At 42.1% G+C, this 15318-nt stretch overlaps 1 protein-coding gene across 4 annotated transcripts in view; it reads right to left on the bottom strand.

Moving 5' to 3' along the window:
- LOC143039903 (ATP-dependent RNA helicase DDX54-like) overlaps positions 1–15318 on the bottom strand; it is a 214081-nt gene that overhangs the window by 73694 nt on the left and 125069 nt on the right. For all 4 annotated transcript variants that reach the window (XM_076210246.1, XM_076210248.1, XM_076210244.1 and 1 more), the window contains one exon: positions 12026–12131. In XM_076210246.1, coding sequence (XP_076066361.1) covers positions 12026–12131 — 106 coding nt within the window. The remainder of the gene's footprint in view (positions 1–12025; positions 12132–15318) is intronic.

Below are 15318 nucleotides of genomic sequence, written 5' to 3'. Positions count from 1 at the left end.
CATCCTTCCCCTTTCCTATAGCTTTCTCACATATTTGTCTTACCACAAAAATCTGATCTACACAACCTCTACCTGTCCTAAATCCACACTGTTCCTTACCAATTATTCCCTCTGTTCCTCTCCTAATCCTCTCAATCAATATCCTCCCATAAGCCTTCCCAACTACACTTAACAAGCTAATCCCTCTGAAAGTACTACATTCACACTTGTCCCCTTTTCCCTTGTAAAGTGGAACTATACAGGCACTCCTCCAGTCCTCTGGCACTCTACCCTCTCTCCAGCAAATATTAAATAACCTCACCAGCCAGTCCACCATCACTGTACCTCCTTTTTTTTTTAGACATTCTGCATGGCATCCATCCAGACCAGGTGCCTTACCTGCTTTCATCATCTTAACCTCTTCACTCCGGGGCACATCGCACATCTGGCAGCATTAGCTGCCCGACGTGCGATGTTGCGTCATAATAATCGCATTATAGATAATAAAGTCAGTGCTCAATCGTTCATTCTCTTTCACCCATGTATTTTGGTAACCATAGAAAATTAATGAAGCCAGTTTAGAGAGAATGGAAATTACGTAGGTACGACTACAATAAATACAATCAAGATGCCGACGTCAGCATCATCGAGTACCCACTTGTTCCTCATGCCGCCTACGTAGGCGTCACTGTATGGAAGTGGTTAACAACTGCCTTCACTTCATCCTTCCTTATTTCTCCTCCATTTTCCTCACTCATCACTCTCATTTTCTTAGCATTTCCCACTGCAACTATCTTTCCCTCCCTATCCTCCTTCACATTTAGCAACTCCCTAAAATATTCTGCCCATCTTCCCCTTACTGCCTTCTCTTCCATTATCATCTCTCCATCTGCACCTTTTACCTTTTCTTCTCTACTTCATTTGCCTCCTCTTCCTCTCTTAATTTCTTTCTAAAACATCTTTTTATTACTTTCAACATTTTCTGTCATACTCTTACCCCACTTCACATCTGCTCTCCTCTTTGCCTCCTTTACCTTTTGCTTTACTTCTCTTTTCTTTACTTTGTACCTCTCATATGACTCCCTCGTCCTATTTTGTAACCAATCTGTGAAAGCTCGCTTCTTCTTTTCTACAACCTTCTTTGTTTCTTCATCCCACCATTCACTACCCTTCCTTCTATTTCCTTCTGTCCTTCTTGTTCCACACACCATCTTTGCACACTTTGTGACTCCCTCCTTGAACCATCCCCATTCCTCCTCAACACCTAGCTCTACTCTATCCTTCACTCCCTCCCACTCCTCCTTCAACTTCTTCTTGTACTCCTTCTCCTTTTCATTTAAAGAGTTCACTCTAAGCACCTCCCTACCTTTTGTCCCTTTCCTCTTTCACCATCTATCCTCCACTCTCAACTTACCTTCCACCAAAAAATGATCTGATATTCCCCCACCCTCTCCCCTTAGCACATGTACATCCTTAACTCTTCCTATCATAGTCCTATTTACCACTACATAATCCATCAACGCTCTATCTACCACCCTTCCATCCACCACCCTCTCCCATGTGTACTTATGCTTGACTTTCTTCCGAAACACTGTATTTGCTATCATCAACTCTCTTTCTAGACACATTTCCACCATCAACTCTCCACTATGATTCTTTCCTGGAACTCCACATTCCCCAACCACTCCATGAATTGGACCATCTCCTACCCTAGCATTAAGGTCTCCCAGTACTATTACATTGACATTTCTCCCTAAATCCTCTATGCACTCATTTAAATCTATCCAAAAGGCCTCCCTTTCTTCTACACTCTTCTCACTGCCAGGCCCATATGCACTTACAAAGACCCACATCTCCTTTCCCAGTTTCACCTTCATGCACATTATCCTTGAGGAAACCTCCTTCCACTCCACTACACATTTACCTATCTCTTCACTTACTAGAATAGCCACCCCTTCCCTCCTATACTGAATCTAAATCAATATGGATTTAGACAAGGAAGATCATGTACAACAAACTTGATCTATTTCTATTTGAGATTAATAGACATAATACAAGAGAGAGATGGTTGGGCAGCCTTTGCCTTCCTGGACCTACAAAAGGCATTTGATAAGGTACCACACAATAAACTAATAAGGAAAATAGAGTCAATAGGTGGCATCAGAGGAAAATTATTGGAATGGATGAAAGACTTCCTGACTAGGGGGAAAATGAGAGTAGTAATTACAGATACATACATACATATACCAAGGCTTTTTCTCCCTTACAAGGGGGGTAGCCAAAAAGAAAAAGGCATAAAATCATTCCCACCCATTCCATCCCTGAATACACTCCACACCCCTCCACCCTCCCTCTATCTTAGCACCTCCTGAATGACGGGTCATCCCTGCACCTTGTCCACTGCCCTGGGTCAGAAGCAGCGTCGCAAGACACAGCACATCCACAGCAAGGCCGCTTCATTAAATCGGCGACCCCCCCTCTCCGTCCCCCCATTGCATAAAATGAGAGGACGGGGAGAAATCCCTTCGTGCTGCATCAAATTTTGCTCACACATACTACCTCACCCCCATCCACCTGCCCATTCCACCTCATGCAATCACAACATCATCCATATACAACCATTCTCCATTCACCCGTCTTCTGTCCTCTCCCGTCCTTCCTCAACAGACATTCCCCAAAGCCCCCTTCACCCCATCCATCCACCTCATCCTAGGACGTCCCCTCATGTTCACTCCCTCCACATCTGCCTTCCACACCTCTTTTACTAGTCTTTCTTCACTCATTCTTTCCATGTGTCCAAACCATCCTAATATTCTTTCATCAACCCTATCTCCCAGCTCCTTTTCTACCCCTGTTCTCCTCCTCACCTCCTCATTTCTCACTCTATCTAGCCTAGTAACCCCCATCATACTTCTCAGACACCTCATCTCAAACACATTCAAACTCCTTCTCTCTTCTCTTATGTTCCATGTTTCTGCCTCATACAGTGCTGTTGGCACAATCACTCCTTCATACAGTCTCCTCTTAGCATCCATTCCCAAATGTCTATTCCTCATTACACTCTTCAATCCACCAAGGCATTTACTCGCTTCTCTCAATCTACATTCTACCTCCACTTTCACTCCACCTTTCCCTGCCACATTTGCACCCAAGTATCTAAAAGTATCCACTTCCTCCAGTCGCTCTCCCTTAATGCTCACTTCCAGTCTACTGCCACTTTCACCCCTTGTGCATCTCATCACCTTACTCTTACCCACATTTATCTTTAGCTTTCTTCTATCACATACTCTCCCAAACTCTGCCACCAGCTTCCTCAATCCCTCCTCCGATCCTGCCACAAGCGCAGTGTCGTCCACAAACAACAGCTGGCTCACCTCCCACTTTTCTCCATTTTCTTTAACCATCTCCAATCCCTTGCACACTACCCTTGCATTTACCTCTCGCACCACCCCATCCATGTATAAGTTGAACAGCCAGGGCGACATAACGCATCCTTGATGAAGTCCCACCTTTACCTCGAACCACTCACTCTCTCCATTTCTAATCCTGACACAAGCTCTACTACTCTCATAAAAACTCTTGACAGCTCCTAGAAGCTTTCCTCCTATCCCGTATATCTGCATAACCTCCCACAGTGCCTTCCTGTCTACCCTATCATAAGCCTTTTCCAGATCCATAAAAGCCCAAAAAACATCCTTCCCCTTTCCTATAGCTTTCTCACATATGTCTTACCACAAAAATCTGATCTACACAACCTCTACCTGTCCTAAATCCACACTGTTCCTCACCAATTACTCCTTCTGTTCCTCTCCTAATCCTCTCAATCAAGATCCTCTCATAAGCCTTCCGAACTACACTCAACAAGCTAATCCCTCTGAAACTACTACATTCACACTTGTCCCCTTTTCCCTTGTAAAGAGGAACTATACAGGCACTCCTCCAGTCCTCCGGCAATCTACCCTCTCTCCAACAAACATTAAATAACCTCACCAACCTATCCACCATCACTGTACCTCCCTTTTTCAGACATTCCGCATGGCATCCATCCAGACCAGGTGCCTTACCTGCTTTCATCATCTTAACAACTGCCTTCACCTCATCCTTCCTTATTTCTCCTCATTCATCACTCTCATTTTCTTCGCATTTCCCACTGCAGCAATCTTTCCTTCCCTATCCTCCTTCACATTTAGCAACTCCCTAAAATATTGTGCCCATCTTCCCCTTACTGCCTTCTCTTCCATTATCATCTCTCCATCTGCACCTTTTACCTTTTCTTCTCTACTTGATTCGCCTCCTCTTCCTCCTCTTCTTCAGATAAATTCTCAAATTGGGAAGAAATGATAAGTGGTGTCCCGCAGGTATCAGTACGTGCCCTGATCATGTTTGCCATATACATAAATGACATGGATGAAGGAGCAGAGTATTATATGAATTTCTTTGCAGACAACGCAAAAATACTAAAGATAGTAGGAACTGAGGAGGATTGCAACTCATTACAACAAGACTTGGACAAGATCTGGAAATAGACTCAAAAGTGGGAAGTGAAATTCAATATCAAGAAATGTAGTATAATGGAGTTTAAAAAAAGTAAAAACAGAATATCGAAAGATTACAAAATTGGTGAAGAAGAGGTGAAAAAAGTAAACTCGGAAAAAGACCTTGGAGTGATGATCAGCAAAGACATGACACTGGACAATCATATTAATAAAATAGTTGGAGAAACCTACAATTTATTGAGGTCAATAAAAGTGGCATTTGTCTATTTGGATAAGGAAATGGTAAAAAAAATTTATTTACACTAATAAGACCAAAACTCGAGTACACAGCAACACTATGGACACCCAGTACCAAAAAGAATATAAAAAACATTAGAAAGAATACAAAGAGCAACAACAAAACTGGCACCAATTCTTTCCAAAATGACATATGAACAAGGACTGTCCAAATTAGAATTACCAACTCTGGAACAATGAAGGGAAAGAGGAGACCTACTATCTATAAAATTATGAAAGGAATGGAAATCTTAGATAAGAATGATTTATTGAAATGGGACTATGGAAAAACAAGAAGACATGAAAAGACACTAAAAAAAGATAATTACAGAGGAGATCTGGAAAAAAAAAAAGTTTCCCACAATTAGACAAAGAAACAGTGTGTGCAAACACTATTCAAGATTTTAAGAAAAAACTTTGTGCTGAAAGATACAAAGACGGGTCACCACTAGCATAGCTCCCTTCCCGTATAATACAACTAGGTAAATATATCTTCCCAGTTTAACCCTCATCCACATTAACCTTGAAGAAACCTCTTTCCACTCCACTACATGCTTACCTATCTCTTCACTTTCTAGTATAGTCACCCCTTCTCTCCCTCATCCTCTCTTCACTCCTGAGAACTTCCCAACTACACTTCCAAACTCACACTTTCCCCTCCCTCTCAACTTAGTTTCATTCAATGCCAATACATCTATCTTTCTTCTCACAAACATACTGCCTATCTCTTCCCTTTTACTCTCATCTGTACCACATCCACAAACATTAAAAGACCCAAACCTTAGGGTACTGGGTGGGAAACTCCTATATTGTCACACCATTACTACTTTTAGGAAGGTCCCCTTTGGGGCTACAGGGAGAAGGACGCCTAGTCCTAATCCCTGTCCCATTTTTGTCACCTCTTACAACTCAAGTGGGAAGACTTGGTGGCAGTATTCTTTCCCCCCACCACAGGGGACATACATTCATACAAAGGAAATGAAAAAGTTAGCTCAGAAAGGGACCAAGGAGTAATTATAAGCAAAGACATGTCATCAGGCAAGCATACCAACAAAATAGTAGGAGACACCTTCAATTTACTAAGATCAATGAAAGTGGCCTTTGACTACTTGGATGAGGGAATGGTAAAGAAAATATTAGTTACACTCATAAGATCAAGATTGGAGTACGCTGTGACATTATGGACACCCAGGACAAAAAAGAATATAAAGAAATTAGAAAGAATACAAAGCAATGACAAAGATGGCACCAACACTCTCTAAATTTACATATGAACAAAGATTGTCCAAATTGAAACACCAACTCTGGAACAAAGAAGAGAAAGAGGAGATCTACTGACCATTTACAGAATTATGAAAGGGATGGAAGTCCTCGACAGAGAATATTAATTAAAGTGGGATAAAAGAAAAAGTAGAGTACATGAAAAGAAACTCAATAAGGATAATTATAGAAGAGATCTGAAAAGGAAAAAGAATAGTTTCCCACACAGAGTAGTAGATATCCGGAACAAATTGTATGAGGCAACAGTGTGCAAAAACTATACAAGAATTTAAGAACAAACTAGAAGCTGAAAGATACAAAGTCAGGTCACTACAAGCATAGCTCTCTTCCTGTATGATACAACTAGGTAATTACATATATATATATATATATATATATATATACCAAGGGCTTTTTTCCCCTTACAAGGGAGTTAGCCTAGGCCAGAGTTTCTGGCTTTTACTGGTAAGACTACTCCAAAGAGTTTTAGATATTTGTATGGTTGCAAAATAGAGCAAGGACACCATATAAGAGGTACTTGAGAGATGCAAATTGTAAGGTAAGGAAGGCAAAGAATAGAGAGGGTAGGTGTAAAATAGTACAGGTCTCCTACCACAACCCTAGTAACTGGGTCATCAAATGTGCATGCTTGTACCACTGAGCTGGGAGGCCTAGAAAAGGATGTTGGAGGGGAGTGAAATGAGTGGGAATAAGTGCATGCCTCTGACATAGCTACTTCCCTTATTCTTACCAGCAACCTGGTAGGATTATCTCCTGTCGGCCTGTGGTCTTCATGTCTTAATCTCTACCTCCCATATAAAGGGGAAAAAGCCCTTGGTGTATAGATAGATAGATATAAGAAATAAAAAGATGTTTTGGAAGAGAGTAAAGAGAATAATGGGATGATGGGGGGGGGGGTGAATCATCTAGAGAGGAAAAGGTAAACAGTGCAGATGGACAGATGTTAATGGAAATAAAGGTGAAGGTGAGGAGCCAGCACCAGGAGGTTTGTAACTGTGGCTGAAGATGTCACCTTTGCCTGTAGGGGCAGGTAACAGTCACTGATGAATCAGAGTGAAGTGCAGGATTTGAACTTACAACTAAGCAAATACAAGACCAACATATTTCCAATTATGCCACCAGGATGGTAAAGGAAAAATGGATTGTTTATTTCAAGGTATTACAGAATAGAACACCAAAAATGCATACTATATCATGCCACAATACTACTCTAACAAGTCCCATGATTGTAGAAAACATAGTACAAGCATACATACATACATACATATACCAAAGGCTTTTCCCCCTTACAAGGGAGGTAGCCAAAAAGGAAAAGGCATAAAAACCATTCCCACCCATTCCATCCCGATTACATTCCCCTCCCCTCCACCCTCTCTCTTATATTGGCACCTCTTGGATGACGGGTCATCCCTACATTTTGTCCACTGCCCTGGGTCAGAGGCAGTGTCGCAAGACACAGCACATCCACAGCAAGGCCGCTTCATTAAATCGGCGACCCCCCTCTCCGTCCCCTCATGCAGAAAAGGAGATGGGGAGAAATCCCTTCGGGCTGCGTCAAATTTTGCTCACACATACTGCCTCACCCCCCATCCCACCTTATGCATTACAGCATCATCCATATACAACCATTCTCCATTCACCCCTGTCTTCTGTCCTCTCCTGTCCTTCCTCAACAGACATTCCCCTCTTCCCCAAAGCCCCTTTCACTCCATCTATCCATCTCATCCTAGGCTGCCTCCTCATGTTCACTCCCTCCACATCTGCCTTCTATACCTCTTTTACTAGTTTTTCTTCACTCATTCTTTCCATGTGTCCAAACCATCCTAATACTCTTTCATCCACCCTATCTCCCAACTCCCTTACCACCCCTGTTCTCCTCCTCACCTCCTCATTTCTCACTCTATCTAGCCTAGTAACCCCTATCATACTTCTCAGACACCTCATCACAAACACATTCAAACTCCTTCTCTCTTATGTTCCATGTTTCTGCCCCATACAGTGCTGTTGGCACAATCACTCCTTCATACAGTCTCCTCTTAGCATCCATTCCCAAATGTCTATTCCTCATAACACTTTTCAATTCACCAAGGCATTTACTCGCTTCTCTCAATCTACATTCTACCTCCATCTCCACTCTACCCTTTCCTGCCACATTTGCACCCAAGTATCTAAAACTATCCACTTCCTCCAGTCACTCTCCCTTAATACTCACTTCCAGTCTGCTGCCACTTTCACCCCTTGTACATCTCTTCACCTTACTTTTACCCACATTTATCTTCAACTTCTTTCACACACTCCCAAACTCTGTCACCAACTTCCTCAGTCCTTCCTCCGATCCTGCCACAAGCGCAGTGTCGTCCACAAACGACAGCTGGCTCACCTCCCACTTTTCTCCATTTTCTTTAACCATCTCCAATCCCTGACCCACTACCCTTGCATTTACCTCTCGCACTACCCCATCCATGTACAAGTTGAACAGCCAGGGCGACATAACACATCCCTGACGTAGTCCCACCTTTACCTCGAACCACTCACTCTCTCCATTTCTAATCATGACACATGCTCTACTACTCTCATAAAAACTCTTGACAGCTCCAAGAAGCTTTCCTTCTATCCCGTATATCTGCAATACCTCCCACAGTGCCTTCCTGTCTACCCTGTCATAAGCCTTTTCCAGATCCATAAAAGCCAAAAAAACATCCTTACGTTTTCCTATTGCTTTCTCACATATCTGTCTTACCACAAAAATTTGATCTACGCAACCTCTGTCCTAAATCCACACTGCTCCTCGTCAATCACTCCCTCTGTTCCTCTCCTAATTCTCTCAATCAAGATTCTCCCATAAACCTTCCCAGCCACACTTAACAAGTTAATCCATCTGAAAGTACTACACTCACACTTGTCCCCTTTTCCCTTGTAAAGTGGAACTATACAGGCACTCCTCCAGTCCTCTGGCACTACCCTCTCTCCAGCAAACATTAAATAACTTCAACAGCCAGTCCATCATCATGGTACCTCCTTTTTTTTTAGACATTCTGCATGGCACCCATCCAGACCAGGTGCCTTACCTGCTCTCATCATCTTAACAACTGCCTTCACTTCATCCTTCCTTATTTCTCCTCCATTTTCCTCACTCATCACTCTCATTTTCTTAGCGCTTCTCACTGTAACTATCTTTCCTTCCCTATCCTCCTTCACATTTAGCAACTCCCTAAAATATTCTGCCCATCTTCCCCTTACTGCCTTCTCTTCCATTATCATCTCTTCATCTACACCTTTTACCTTTTCTTCTCTACTTGATTCGCCTCCTCTTCCTCTTAATTTCTTTCTAAAACATCTTTTTATTACTTTCATCAACATTTTCTGTCATACTCTACCCCATTTCACATCTGCTCTCCTCTTAGCCTCCTTTACCTTGTGCTTTACTTCTCTTTTCTTTTCTTTGTACCTCTCATATGACTTCCTTGTCCTATTTTGTAGCCAATCTGTGAAAGCTCGCTTCTTATCTTCTACAACCTTCTTTGTTTCCTCATCTCACTATTCACTACCCTTCCTTCTATTTCCTCCTGTCCTTCTTGTTCCACACACCATCTTTGCACTTTGTGACTCGCTCCTTGAACCATCCCCATTCTTCCTCCACTCCTAGCCCTACTCTATCCTTCACTCCCTCCCACTCCTCCCTCAGCTTCTTCTTGTACTCCTTTTCCTTTTCATTTAAAGAGTTCACTCTAAGCAACTCCCTATGGTCCTTTTCCTCTTTCTCCATCTATCCTCCACTCTCAACTTACCTTTCATCAAAAAATGATCTGATATTCCCCCACCATCTCCCCTTATCACATGTATATCCTTAATTCTTCCTATTATACTCCTATCTACCACTACATAGTCCATTAACACTCTATCTACCACCCTTCTATCCACCACCCTCTCCTATGTGTGCTTATGCTTGACTTTCTTCCGAAATACTGTATTTGCTATCATCAACTCTCTAGACACATCTCCATCATCAACTCTCCACTATGATTCTTTCCTGAAACTCCACATTTCCCAACCACTCCGTCAATTGGTTCATTTCCTACCCTAGCATTAAGGTCTCCCAATACTACTACACTGACGTTCCTCCCTAATCCCTCTAAGTAGTCATTTAAATCTATCCAAAAAACCTCCCTTTCTTCTACTTTGTTCTCACTACCAGACCCATATGCACTTACAAAAACCCACATCTCCTTTCCCAGTTTCACCTTCATCCATATTATCATTGAGGAAACCTCCTTTCACTACACTACACGTTTACCTATCTCTTCACTTACTAGTATATCCACCCCTTCCCTCCCTCTCCCTCTCTTCACTCCTGAATACCTCCTAATTACACTCCCAAACTCAAACTCGCCCTTCCCTCTCAACTTAGTTTCACTCAAGGCCAACACATCCATCTTTCTTCTCACAAACATACTACCTATCTCTTCCCTTTTACTCTCATCTGTACCACATTAAAAAAACCAAACTGGTACTGGTTGGAAAACTCCTAGACCCTCTTATGCCTTTACTTATCTTTTACGAATATCCCCTGTGGGGCTACAGGGAGAAAGGTGCCTGGTCCCAATGCCTGTCCCGTTTTTCTCGCCTCTTATGATCCAAGTGGAATTACTTGGTGGCAGTATTCTTTTCCCCCCCACCACAGGCTAGGCGAAACAAGGAAATAAAATTCAGAGAAATGGTACAGGACAGCAACAAGGGGTTGGGGGACAGCATAAAGGAGGGGCAGGAGTATAATAAAAGTTTCATAATTTCTCTGTGAGCAGAGTCCTCCTCTATCACAGACAAAATGATGTGAGGCTCTGGTCCATAGGGGCACCCCATATAGACCCTAAAGTATCAACTGCATGCATGCTACTTGCCATAACAATGTGTAGCCAATACCCCAGATGAGTATTGGCACAAGACACAAAAAGGATTTTCTCAATTCATGAGGCCTTCAATAAACCTGCAATTACACAAGATTTCATCATCATCTCTTAATCCATGAAAGCCATCCTTTTGAAAAGGGACATGGCTAGACTGATGATATCACTGCCCCAGATTCATGAAAATTATGAACCTGACTGGCCATTGGTTTCCCAGCATCAACACACCTGACTGGCCAATTCCTTCATGTAACCATTTTGTTTAAGTAGGCTTGGGTGTTCTTTGCTGCTATTTTGTATTTACTGTCCTGAGTTAACATCATTAAGTCATCTACATACAACAGAACAGTTCTGGTTCTTAACCCCTTCCATACGGTGCCGCATACGTAGGCGGCATGAGGAGCAAGTGGATACGTGAGGCTGCCATATCAGCGTCTTGATTATATTTATTGTAGTTGCCCCTCCGTAATGACATACTCTCTAAACTGTCTTCATCACATTTTCTATGGTTATCAAAATTCACGGGTGAAAGAGAGAATGATCGATATAAGCGGTGACTATATTTTATGATGCAAGTATTATTACGACACATCGTACGTCCGGCAGCTAAAGCTGCCCGCGAGATTTTGGCCTGTACTGAAGAGGTTAAATTGGGAGAACACTCTCAAAGAGGTTGAACAACTGTATAGTCTTTTTTGTACCTGAGAACTAACAAGGGTCTCTATGTTGTATTAATGTGGAAATATTTCTATGTCACTGTCTGGTACGAAGAAGAGGAAGAAAGCACTTACCAGTTGTCAGCTCTTCTTACATGAAAAACCTGGAGGACAGCTAGTTGAAGCTGAAAATTATATTTTAGGCCATTTCAGACACTGAGTTTCAGCCTTTTGGGGATGCATATCCAGACAGAAATGGGAGTGCTGATAGGATCTGAAGATAAGTGATGGGGAAATGTTCCTTTCTGACATACATAAATCTTTCATAACTACTTTGTGCAGGCCCCTATCAAAGGTCCCTCCTTATGCCTGATAATATCAGGTTTCCTCCTCCCTTAATTTCAAATTAACAAATACCTAGTTATGCATTTACCTGATGCTCTTTGAGAGAAAGAGGTGAAGGTCTAGAAGATAGGGATATTCATCTGGAGCTATAAGTGAATATGCTACACCACACCGCCCAGCACGTGCAACACGACCTTGATGAGAGGAAAATTTATTGTGGGTCAATGAAGAGTATGTGATTCACATGATGTAAACATGGACTAGAAAGGTTATACATATATACATATACCAAAGGCTTTTTTCCCCTTACAAGGGAGGTAGCCAAAAACAAAGGCATAAAATCCACTCCACCCATCCATCCCCACATACTCCACCCTCATTCACCCCCTCTCTCCCTCATTTCTTGGCACTTCCTGGATGACAGGTCATCCCTGCATCTCACCCACTACCCTGGGTCAAAAGCTGTGCAGCAACACACACCATATCCACAACAAGGCTGCTTCATTTAATTGGCAACTCCCCCTCTCCATCTCCTATTGCAGAAAAAGAGATAGGGAGAAATCCCTTTGGGCTGCATCAATTTATCATTCACACATACTCCCTCACCCCCCCATCTCTCACCCACTCCTCTCCATTCATCTCAGCATCATCCATACACAACCATTATCTTCTGTCTTCTCCAATCCTTCCTCAACAGACATTCTCCTCTTTCCCAATGCCCCTTTTACCCCATCCATCTCATCCTTCGTTGTACCATCACATTCACTCCTTCCACACCTCTTTTACTAGTCTTTCTTCGCTCAAACTTTCCATGTGTCCAAACCATCCCAATATTCTTTCATCAACCCTATCTCCTAACTTCCTTTCCACACCGTTCTCCTCCTCACCTCCTCATTTCTCACTCTATCTAGCCTAGTAACCCCTACCATACTTCTCAGTCACCTCATCTCAAACACAAACTCCTCCTCTTTTCCTCTCATATGTTCTATGTTTCTGCTCCGTACAGTGCTGTTGCCACAATCACTCCTTCATACAATCTCCTCATAGCATCTATTCCCAATTGTCTATTTTTCATTAAGCTTTTTAATCCCCCAAGGCATCTACTTGCTTCTCTCAATCTGCATTTTACCTCCACCCCCACTCCTCCCTTTCCTGCCACATTCACACCCAAGTATCTAAAATTATCCACTTCCTCCAGTCTCTCTCCCTTAATACTCACTTCCAGTTTGCTGTCACATTTTCCCATTTTACATCTCTTTACCTTACTTTTACCCACATTTATCTTCAACTTACTTCTTTTGCACACCTTCCCAAATTGTCACTAACTTCCTTAAACCCTTCTCTAATCCTGCTACAAGCACAGTGTTGTCAGCAAACAACAACTGGTTTATCTCCCAATTTTCTCAATTTTCTTTGACCATCTGCAATCCCCAGCCCTTTACCCTTGTGCTTACCTCTCACACCACCCCATCCATGTATTAATTGAACAGCTAAGGCAACATAATGCATCCCTGGCGAAGTCCCACTTTTACCTCAAACATTCACTCTCTCGATTTCTGATTTTAACAAGGGCTCTCCTACTTTCGTAAAAACTCTTTACTCTTAACAATTTTTCTCTATCCCATATATCTGCAATACCTCCCACAGTGCCTTCCTGTCTAACCTGTCATAAGCATTTTCCAAATCCATAAAGGGACGAAAAACCTCCTTACCTTTTCCTAAAACTTTCTCACATAACTGCCTTCGCACAAAAATCTGATCCACACAACCCCTACCTGTCCCAAACTCACACTCTTCCTCACCAATTACTCCCTCTCTTCCTCTCCTAATCCTCTCAATCAAAACCCTCACACAAGCTTTCCCAACTACATTCAACAAACTGACCCCTCTAAAACTACTACAATCACACTTGTACCCTTTTCCTTGTAAAGTGGAACTATACAAGCACTCCTCCAGTCCTCTGGCACTCTACCCTTTTTTAAATAAACATTAAACAACCTCATAAGCCAGTCCACCATCACTGTACCTCCATTTTATAGACAGTCCTTATGACACCCATCCAACCCAGGTGCCTTACCTGCTCTCATCATTTTTATAACTACTTTCTCGTCATCTTTCCTTATTTCTCCTCCATTTTCCTCATTCATCACTGTCATTTTCTTAGCACTTCCCACTGCAACTACCTTTCCCTCCCTATCCTCCTCCATATTTATCAACTCCCTAAAATACTCTACCCATCTTTCTCTTACTGCCATCTCTTCCATTATCATCTCTCCATCTGCACCTTTTACCTTTTCTACTTGATTTACCCCTTCTTCCTCTCTTAATTTCCTTCCAAATCATCTTTTCATTACTTTCATTTTTTTCATCATACTCTTAGCCCATTTTGCATCTGCTCTCCTCTTTGCCTTATCTTATGCTTTACTTCCCTGCTCTTTTCTTTGTACTTTTCATATGATTCTTTCATCCTATTTTGTAACCAATCTGTGAATGCTTGTTTCTTATCTTCTACAACTTTCTTTGCTTCATCATCCCACCACTCACTACCTTTTATTTCCTCCCATCTGCCTTGTTCTACACACCATCTTTGCACATCTTGTGACTCCCTCTCTGAAATATTCCCATTCCTCCTCCACCTCCACTCCTAGTTTTATTCTATCCTTCACTCCCTTCTACTCTTCTTTCAGCTTCTTGTACTCCTTTTCTTCCTCATTTTAGCAGTTTACTCTAAGCACCTACTTACCTTCTGTCCTTTTCCTCTTTTTCCATCTAATCTCAACTCTAAACTTGCCTTACACAAAAAAATTATCTCATATTCCCTCATTCTCCCCTAAGAACATATACATCCAACACTTTTCCTACTCTTCTCCTGGTTACCACTATATAGTCCATTAAAGCCCTATCACCCTTCCATCCACCACCCTCTCCCATGTGTACTTGTGCTTGACTTTCTTCCTAAACAGTGTATTTGATATTATTAACTCTCTAGACACATATCATATCTCCACTACAATTTTTTCCTGGAACTCCACACTTCCCAACCAATCTGCCTATTGGTTCATCTCCTACCCTAGCATTGAGTTCTCCCAATACCAATACACTGATATTTCTCCCCACACTTCAAAACACGCTTGCCTATCTCTTCACTTACTAGAATAGCCACCCCTTCTCTCTGTTTTCTACTCTTCACTCCTAACACCCTACACTCCCAAACTCAAACCTGCCCCTCAACTTTCAATTTAGTTTCACTCAATGCCAACACATCCATCTTTCTTCTCACAAATATACTGCCTATCTCTTCCCTTTTACTCTCATCTGTACCATATCCATGAACATGAAAAGAACCAAACCTTAGGGTTCTTGTTGAAAACTCCTCCCAAA

This window comes from Oratosquilla oratoria, chromosome 27 (genome assembly GCF_046742065.1).
Source record: "Oratosquilla oratoria isolate Oo_2021 chromosome 27, ASM4674206v1, whole genome shotgun sequence".
Lineage (NCBI taxonomy): Eukaryota > Metazoa > Arthropoda > Malacostraca > Stomatopoda > Squillidae > Oratosquilla > Oratosquilla oratoria.
This window is presented reverse-complemented; position numbering and strand designations above follow the sequence as displayed.